General features: G+C 40.5%; 1 protein-coding gene across 1 annotated transcript; it reads right to left on the reverse strand.

Annotated features, from left to right (window-relative positions):
• Nucleotides 1-696: 696 nt before the first annotated feature.
• Nucleotides 697-1719, reverse strand: kcnj15 (potassium inwardly rectifying channel subfamily J member 15). The gene has a single exon (XM_030793063.1). It carries the CDS (start codon nt 1717-1719, stop codon nt 697-699), a length of 1023 nt encoding a protein of 340 aa, XP_030648923.1.
• Between the last annotated feature and the right edge of the window lie 8346 nt (nt 1720-10065).

Consider the following 10065-nt stretch of genomic DNA (forward strand, 5'->3'; position numbering starts at 1 on the left):
GTGATCCTTGACAACTATTGTGCCACATTCAAACACAAACCAGCAGATCCTGACTGTTGTCCCAACAGGCTTTGTGTGTGCCAACAATGAACTGACTGACCATGCATGGTGACTGTGGTCATGTTGCCATAACAAAACAGAGGGAGACAGAAACAGTGTTGGATAGAGGATAAATTTTTGAAAGTAGAATTTTTTTCATTTTGTTTTGTTTTGTTTTGTTTTGTTTCATTTTGTTTTGTTTTATTTGATGTTTTTTTTTTTCATTAGAGAGGTAGTAACAATATAGATACAACAAATGCAACTGATTTCAGACACATTTTATAGTACACCCTGATATCCCACAAATGAATATATAAGGGTTACAAAATATTAAAAATGATATTTTATTTTGTATTAAATCTGCGATTCAAAAAAAAAAAAATTCAATTGTTTGATAATATTTCTTCGAGAATGATCATACACACTGTATTAGGGTAAGTGACCACTTACAAAAGAGAATCATGTTTTCACACTAAAAAAAGCAAATTTACAACAAATGTAGAACCCACGTCCTCTAAATGTGAATTAATGATCATTTTCTCTGTATAAATAATTTCAGAACACCTTAACTCAGATATCTGGGCCAAACATCTTGTGTAACTCCATTATCTTAACATAGTACAGTCCTGTGTTTATTAGGTCATGACCTTGACCTGTTTACTCTCTCCTGTACTCTTCCTCCAGCTGAAGTTTCTCAGTATTATTGAGGAGCATGGCGGAGTCACTGCACACCTGTACTTTGTCAAAGAAGCTGAAGTCAGCCACATATCTCCCACTGGGACTGGTGAAGAGCAGTGGCTTAAACTCGTAGCCCCACAAGATCTCCTGAGGAACGTAGGAGGTTCGGGTCTGGCAGGTTGCTGCTGTGGACTCCATGGTTGCGCTGAGTGTTACCACCAGCTCAAACTCCCTGCTTGGCAGATTTTCGGCACTGAGGCCTGCCAGCGGGCTGCTTTCATCCAGAACATGGTAGAAGGTCAGAGGAAGGATCAGGAAGGGGCAGTCCTGGCTAGAGTCGAGATTGAACTCCACATTAGCTTGGTGGATAGTGGTCTTCTCCCCTTCCAGGGTGACGTATGGGAAAAGTAACTTGCCCGAGAGTTGGCACTGGATCAGGAGGCTCTTTCTCATGTTTGCCACACGTACCATCAGACACAGTTTGCCCTTATGCTTACACACCACCGCAGACTGGCTGAATTTAATGGTCTCGGCTCTCTTCTTGGGACGGGCCAACTTAGCCAGAAAAGCCCCTGTGACAAAGATCTCTGCCAGCCCAGTTATAACCAGCTGGGCCACCAGAGTGAAGATGGCCAGCGGGCACTCCTCTGAGATGTGACGGAAACCGTAACCGATGGTGGTCTGAGATTCTAGTGAAAAGAGATAGGCCCCAGTGAGCGTCTCTACGTTCATCACGCAGGGCGTGTGATTCGATGCTACGTCAACGTCAAAGTCCCCATTGGCCATCCCGATGAGATAGAAGAACACACCGAAGATGAACCAGGTCAGAACGAATGTGGAGGCAAACAGAGTTAGCTTGTAACGCCATTTCATGTCCACCACAGTGGTCCAGAGATCGTGCAGAAAGAGTTTCACCATGCCCTCCACATTGTCAATCCGTACGTTATTGTGTCCATCTTTTGAAACCAGCCGTCGTGTTATCTGAACTGTTTTAGACGTCATCCTGTGAATTTCAGTTTTTTGTTGTTTGGTCCCAGTGTTGCTAGACAACATGATCAAAAGAAGAGATTGTTGCATGAGATAAAATTTCACAAAGACCCGTAACATTATATAATGATATACATTCACAATTATATAATCATACATGATCGTAATCATATAAGAGCCCTTATTTTGTTCCTTTTCTTTATAATTTTTTTTGTATTTATGTCTTGCATATTGCGCTCAAGCAAATAATTTTAATTACTTACTATGTTTCCATCATTTTATGTCTATAAATGATCAAATAACAATGAGAAACCTGCACAAAACAACCCCAACCGACAAAAAATAAAGTGTGGAGGTTTCAGGTCAGAAAATGATTTGAAACCCAATTGAAGAGCAGAACAAAATTTCCATAGAAAGGTAATAAAATAGAGACTGATTTACATTCAGTTGATTAACATCAGAAATGAACAGATCTCATCTATAAGATATCATAAAAAAGCTGCCCCCCCCCCCCCCCCCAAAAAAAAAAACCACAGTAAAGCAATGCGAGAACATGTACCTTTGTATACCAGAAAATGTGAGTGTGAGTTGGAATGAATGTTTGCTTCAAATCCTCACATGTTAATTTCTCCGTTTTCCACAAAAAATGTTGTCAGGTTCAATTCCCACTTAACTAACAAAATATCTGTAATAAATCGTCAGAGGTTGTCTCTCTAAATGACCTGATTGCTCAGTTCATTTTAAAAATAATACTCCTCCCTGCATCTGGTCTTTCAACCTTACTGAAACCCTGAGGTTATTCTTGCCCTTGTCATATTCCAAGTTAATAAGCAATTGTGCAAAGTTGTAATTTAACAGGGTTGAAACTTTCCAATACGTTCTATAAATCTGCACATGTTTTCACACTTTCCTGCTTTGTGATCAAAATTCTAAAGATTATTATAATTCACTCACTCTTCAATGTCCGTTCTTCAGTCTTCAGGTCCAAGTTGCTGCTTCTGTTCGGTGGCTGTTATCTGTAATGTGAGAATGAAGGGTTCTGCCTCCCCCCGACAAATTTCACAATGTCCTTGTTTCTCTATTGTCCTTGCTTAGGTGCACTGAACTTTGGCACAATGCTATTTAGGACAGTTAACACAAGAAGGAAGAAAAAAAAAAAAAAAGATTTGGAACACCACGCCTGTCACCTGCATGTTCGGTTCTCTGTCAAAACTCCTCCTTCCAATCCGACCGCTGCAATGCACCTGAAGTTCGCTTATTGTTAGAAGTGTTCTTTTAAACCATCTGCTTTATTTTGCTTTCCCCGTTTGATTGTTGTCATTCAAAACAACACCCTGATTTACAAAGTCCAGAAGCCCCTTGGAGACTCTTGAAATGATGTACGGGTTAATCTGAGGTAATCTTTGCATTCTGAGTTTTCATTCTGAATGTTGATTGGTTGCTCTTTAAAGTGAAAATCAATGAGAGTTTTATTTTGTGAAGTACGAGAAAGAAGGTCTTCCGATCATCAAAAATTACCGCACACCTCTTCCATTTAAAAAACAAATTACATAATACTATGAACGTGCCAATAGACTTCTTAAAAGATGTTTACCACACCACCCAGCTTGAACTTTGTACGTTTATATCATACACATCAGTCTTAGCTCCTGATTTAAACTCATTATCAGAGCTTGATATACCATTGTATTTCTCTCAGACCAAAACCCTTTGTTTTAATGGCATGGAAAAGCACTAAATACATTACTCAACTTTACAGCCACGAAAGAACATCCTCTCAAGCAATGTGACCTTGGATAACATTTTATGGTCAGGTGACAAGAAATGCTTGCGTTTTTTATTAACACATGTGGCCTAGGTTTTGTTTGATGCCTGAAAGGAAGTAACTTTCCAAAATGAATCTTGAAATTGATTGAAGGGGCCGAAGGTGCCTTTTCCCTGATAGTTTCCTCATGTTTTTCTCTGTTTGCGTTTATGCCCTTTACCAGTTCACACAGACACACACACACACACACACACACACACACACACACACACACATAAACACACACACAAAAAAGGAGAGAGGGCTAATCAACTATTATCTATGTATACTTCCTTCCCATACTAAATAAAGGTATTGTTAAGATAATAGCAGCTTTTTTTTTACAGTGTAGATGTTAAGCACCTTTAGCCACGTGATTTAATTTAAAAACAACAGTTGATCTTTGCTCTGCCAGACTTGTAGTAGAGTGCCCTTTAAAAAGCTGCGACAGTTCACACATCTACACAGGCCTGAACGCACAGGCTTAGAGAAAGTCTTGTTGATCCCAACCAATCGTTACATCCATCAATCAAAAGGTGCTATGCAAAGAGAGAGGACGGCTTACTGCAGACAGGGACACTGAATCTGCAAAAGCAATTTACTTTGCTCACTCCCAAGACAGCTGCTCGGTCTCTGTGGAGATCCAGACAGATAAAGGGATGAAAACTTGGCTGACTCAGGTGGAAAAATGGTTTTGCGCACAAGAGGAGATCTATCGCTCTGCTACTCATGTTCACCGGTTAGCTACCGAAGATTTCGAAATTTACAGGTGTGGACATTTCGATTTTGGCCTCTCAAAAACACATACTGCCCCTGAGAACACAAAATAGCCCTATTCTGGGAATGATCATCCAGGCGAACAGCTTCCCCGGAAAAGAGCCTTTTGGAAAAGCAGTTCCATGCCATCTGAAGTGTATCCATGTAAAAGAAATAGCACATATTTCCATAATAGTCACATGCCAAAGAGAATAAGTGATTTGTTAAAGGGGAATATTTTTTGTCTGAGCCGTACAGCGTTTCTAACGTCATGTGTGACCCCTTTGCTTATAATCAAAAGATGCTGTCACTCTCGAGTTGTTTGAATGGTCAACGCAATGAGTTATGGTCTATCTGTTTGAGCCTGCTGTTCACCCTTTGAGAAATGGCTCTGAACCTCAGGGAAGACCTAATGAGAGGGCTTAATGTGGAACGCCGTAGAAAAGGATTTCGTTAGAAAACCAAAAAAAAAAAAAAAAAAAAAAAAGGAGAATCTCTGCTGAAGAATACAATGTCTCTTTTCACAGAACAAAAAGGTGACAGTACGTTTACTGGCTCTATAGAGTCTAAGATTGTATTACATGTTTTTTGGGGGGGGGGGGGTTTTGTTCAGGTGGCCTGAGGGGCAGTTTCAGCCTCTACTCAATTCAGCTATAGACTTTTTTTTTTTCTCTTTACCAACGCTACAGAATTGGTTACCAGCGCAAGTACGTGAACTTGAGCTGAAATTGTATTGGTCTGAAATGAGCAGCGTATCTCTAAGAATCAAGATGATGTGGTATGTGTGCCCCCCCCCCCCCATTAAAAGAACTGCGTGCTCTGAGCTTATGGGAGAACAACAGTTATTATTGTAATTATTGAAAGAGCACATAGCCTCACTAAACATTAATTGGCCATTAGTCACGAAGCACATCTAATTGAATCTCTAGCTCTATTACTTACAGAGTGTGTGCCGGGCATGTTCAGTTAGTGGGCGAGAACTGGGCTGTTACACACTACCTGAGAGGCCTACATCAAGAACACAGTGCGTGTCTGGGTGAAAAATAGGTGAGTGCAAAAGGGGTGTCCTTTGGGAGACAAAGGAAAACTGAAATAAAAGAGAATTTCAGTGTTTTTTTGTTTTTTTTAACTTTTTCTTTTTGCTTTTGGTTTTTCTCTCTTGGCTCACAGTAAATATGGTTTTACACTTAAATGAAACTGTCAACTCCACCCAGAAACTCTTTGTATTAGTCCATCCCAGTCAGAACTATTAAACATTCTTTTGCTTGAGGATAGAGCTTTAAAAACAAGTACATGGCTTCTGAGTAAATCATTCAGGAAATCAATACCTCAAATAAGACTGTCTGTCTGTTTCTCTGCTCATGCCCCATTGCAAAGTACAACAATGGACTTGCAATGCACAGGCCCATTGGCAAAGTCATCTTTGAATTATTGTCACATTTCAAACCAGATCATAAATCAATACTTGGGTGGTCAATTTTAGTCTTCAATCAAGAGCTATATTTTCTCAAGCAAGACATTCTCAGATGGTCAATAAAGGCTTTTTCAGCTTATTAAAACCAGTGTAAGGCATAGTTGTGTTCCATTACTTTTGGGTTTTTCCATTTTTATTTGTTTAATTTTTTCCTGCCGAGGTTCACATAAGAACTTGGCAAAAGACAAAATCATCATCATTATCATTGTTGTCATTGTTGTTTTTGGTGGTGGTTGTGGTAGAGTTAATCAATTATAATATAATATTATATTATTGCTCTTAACTGATTAATTACCTAGGAACAACAACAACCAGGACGACAACAACAACAACAACAACAATAATAATAATAATAATAATAATAACAACAACAACAACAATTCCACGCTGAAAAACCCAATGGAAAATGTCATCCGTTTCAGTATTTTTTCTAGATTTCACAGACTAGCGGATCACTCTGTCACGCTATGGAACTAGGTTCCACAAACTATAGTATTTTCACAGAAGTTGCTCTGAAATCGCTCAAGCGTTTTGTCTCGCGTATCGTGGCTGAGACGCGCCGATCGTTATTACAGGCAGGACAACAAACAACCCCGAAGTTAACCTTAAAAGTTCCTGCCTGGAGTGTCGTAAATCAAGCTAACAATCATTGACTTTTGGTGCAAATTAAAAAAAAGAAACGCGCAGTGCTCATGCAAAGCTCAGGACTGTGACGTTGTCGTGGCAGGGAGGTGGTTCATGTCTATCCCCGATTCGTGCCCCGCGTTAAAGCACTCGACATCCACATGAGAAGAAAGTCGTTGATTAAAAATCTGTATAAATCTCCAAGTTAATTTGCAAAAAGTTAACTTTATGCTAAATGCGTCCTTTCTTGTCGATACTGTAGTAAAGAAAATGTGCCAAAATAAAAGCTAGTTCTGACATATTTAAACCGCTAGCCACTCGCATAATTAAGACAGTGAAATAAACACATTATCCATTTTAATTGGGATTTGAATAAAGTGGATAGAATTCACTGGGATGACTATGTGTGAAAGCTCAGGAAATGCCAAAAGCTAATTATATCACAATGATCTGAGTTAAATTCGGTTCTTAATAAAAACGCACCTGACAGCCAGGCTGTCAGAGTGAAATGATAAAGCCCACCAGCTTATGAGGGAATTGAGTAACAGGTTATTACTTTTCTGATATATCAACTGTCGCCTTGCCAAATTGCATCCATAATTGTTCTGAGAGATTGTGTCCCCACTATATGGTATAGACACAGGGTTAAGCTATCTGTTTAATTCCTTAGCCTTCAGACAGAGTCTCTCTCTCTCTCTCTCTCTCTCTCTCTCTCTCTCTTTCTCTCTAAGTTTATGAACTGAGTGATCTTATAATTGAGGTGAGCATCAATCATGTCAGTTCAGCAGAGAATACGTCTGTGACTCTCTGTGATAGCATAACAGCCAGGCTGTGGTAGCAGATGCTGCCATTTCACTTAAAGCCTGTCATGCTAGCTTCAATTTATTAAATAAACTAGGATTCAATTCCCCTTGCATGGCGTCATGTGCAGCCAGGTTATTTGATCCAGGATTATGTTTGTGTTGCTTGCCTTTGAACATGCCCTTGCTGTAGCCTTGTGTTTTTTTTGTTGTTGTTTTGTTTTTTGGGGGGGTTTTTTCAGCCGCCGCAGGTGTCATAGTTGCGTAATAAAATCATTTTAGAGAGCCAGATATTGCTTTTATTCAAGAACAAATGGAGAAGTAGAAAGTTTGCAGTGTTTTCCTTTCGCAACTTGGTTAGAGCACCAAGACTTTCACATCTGATGAAAGGCTTCAGATTGCAAACTAACAAATTGAAGATGAGCTGGAGAAAAAAAATGCCATCGTTTTTCACTTCACCAGCTTCTCACCTTTCACTTTTTTTTACTTTCTTTTTTCCGCTGAAACAATTCAAATAAAAGAAACTACATGAACTACGTTTACAAAGATATCTGTTTACATAGTATGACACTATGCATACTATGACAAATTACAAATCGTGTATCTGTTTTTGCAGAAATATACACATACACAGTCCGCAGTCTGGTTTTACAAAACCGACATGTGGACAGTGAGTTGACAGTGAGGTTTACACTAAAACAGTCAAAATGAGATGAACTCTTTTGTTTTTCAAACAGCTATCTCATTCCAACCTGTTAATCTCTTTTCTCCTTAGAAGCACAAGACTCCGCTGATACAGCAGGGGGCGCCTCTGAATACAATTCAAACCAAAATCTTCTCGTCCCTCTCAGAACTGCATGAGGCCGCATTATGGCTATTTATAGACCTCAAATCCTTCTTTTTTTGTCCAATTTGTGTGTGTGAGTGTGTGTGTGTGTGTGTGTGTGTTTAATGTGATGATGATAAATAATTGCTCAACTCAATCACCTGAGTACTGATCCCGATGAAACAAATCAGACATGCATCTTGCTGCCAGATGGTTACGAGTGATTATCTCAGCACAGACACGTTTAAATCCCGCATCTTCTCAAGTCTCCTTCAGTCTCTTCTCCTCTGTGGATATTTTCTTTTTCCATTACACTCTAAAAACTCTCCTGCTGCTATGCCATTTGCAGACATGAGCAGCGTAAGCCTGTGGCACTCTGCGTGTGTGTGTGTGTGTGTGTGTGTGTGTGTGTGTGTGTGTGTGTGTGTAGGTGTGTGTGTGTGTAAGTGTAGGTGTGTGTGTGTGTGTGTGTGTGTGTGCGCGCATGTGTGTTTGCATGTGTGCGTGTGTGTGTGTGTGTGTGTGCACGTGAACACACACCTACACGCACACACACCTACACCCACACACACACATACACACACACCCACACACACACACACACACACACGAGCGCGTTTCTCTGTGGAGGACACATCATCAGTGAGACGAGCTGCTGCCTGTCTGCTTTCTGCTCCCAGGTGAGGATTGTGGGTCTGAGCGGCCCACTGGGCGCAGTCTATTTTAGAAGGCTGGCTTTGATTGGCCCTGATCAGCCTTGATGCACTGCCACAGTTCAGGCCACATGAGGGATGCAGTGCAGCTTAAGAGCCTGCATGTGTAGCCAGCCGTCAATGTTATCTTGTACCTCTGAATAAGAAGGACAATTTTAGGATCAAGGAATACATTTGAGGAAAAAAAAAAAAAATTCTGATGCAACTACTTAGAGATGCAACTAACTATATGATGACTAATCATAGACGATTCGTTTTGCAGCCATCCATCAGAATCTGTCCAAAACTGTTTCATTTTTAGAATAACTCTTCCAACACTGATCACATTGTACAGATGAGCGATGCGTCTACGGCCCTGTAAGTATAATGTGGGTAATACAGTGGGTGGGTACAAATATATATATATATATATATATATATATATATATATATGCAGAATATGTATTAACCTAGCAGGGAGTTGCTCCCATTTATGCCCTCATAACAGAATAGCGCTGAGCTTTGCTCTCAAAACAGCTTGAGCAAGATGGGGTATGGACTCATTTCGGACAGTCAAAGGTTCACCACATGATGGTGGTTCGCGTTGACCCTGTTGCTTCCCATTGGTTTTTGAAAATTGGCTGGTTATTGAACCCTTTACTCTGAACAGCTCTTTGCTTTCCATCCCACGGACACTTGAATTGACTGAGATCTGGTGACCGGGGAGCAGCATTTACTTGTCATGTTTAACAGAACAGTTTCTGGATAGCCCTTAGTTTGTGACATTTTCCAGCCAAAAGAATCCATTCACAGATGAATATGTTCCTGCTACAAAGGCGCGCACCTGATCAGTGTTTACATATTCTGTGGTATTTAAATGTTGCTCTGCCATTCTCAATGGGCCACCAACATTATACGTGTCTAATAAAGTGGTCATTCGGGCTGCTTAACCAGAATTATCATGAATAATTACAGATCTAACACTGCATTTTCATTTATTCATGTCAGATTTTCCACACTTCTGTCATGTCTGGAGCTTAATGTAACCCCTTCGGTGTCATACTTGTTCACTTATTTAGAAGCTGTGCCTATAAAAAGCATTAGGTCCCCTGAGAGAACGTTTCAGAGCGCCTAGTGTCTGAGGAAACTGCGAATGTCACTCAGAGAGTTTCCCCCTCCGATTGGCGTCATTAATACCACCGAGCCTCTATTTTTTGCTCGGCCGTGCTCTGATTTTAGCCTGCCTTGGTACAGCATGCTCCTGTTTCGCCCCCATAAAAAAACTGGGCTGGGACCGCCTCCCTGTGCTTTGAGGGATGGCTGGAGGTCAGTGAGGCTGGTCTCAGAGCACAGGTGGACGGAGGTTGATTTACACGAGGATCTCT

Source organism: Chanos chanos, chromosome 15 (assembly GCF_902362185.1).
Source record: "Chanos chanos chromosome 15, fChaCha1.1, whole genome shotgun sequence".
NCBI classification, from domain to species: Eukaryota; Metazoa; Chordata; class Actinopteri; order Gonorynchiformes; family Chanidae; genus Chanos; species Chanos chanos.

Coding starts and splice junctions, on each gene's coding strand:
- kcnj15 (XM_030793063.1), bottom strand. CDS start 1,719: ATGACGTCTAAAACAGTTCAGATAACACGACGGCTGGTTTCAAAAGAT.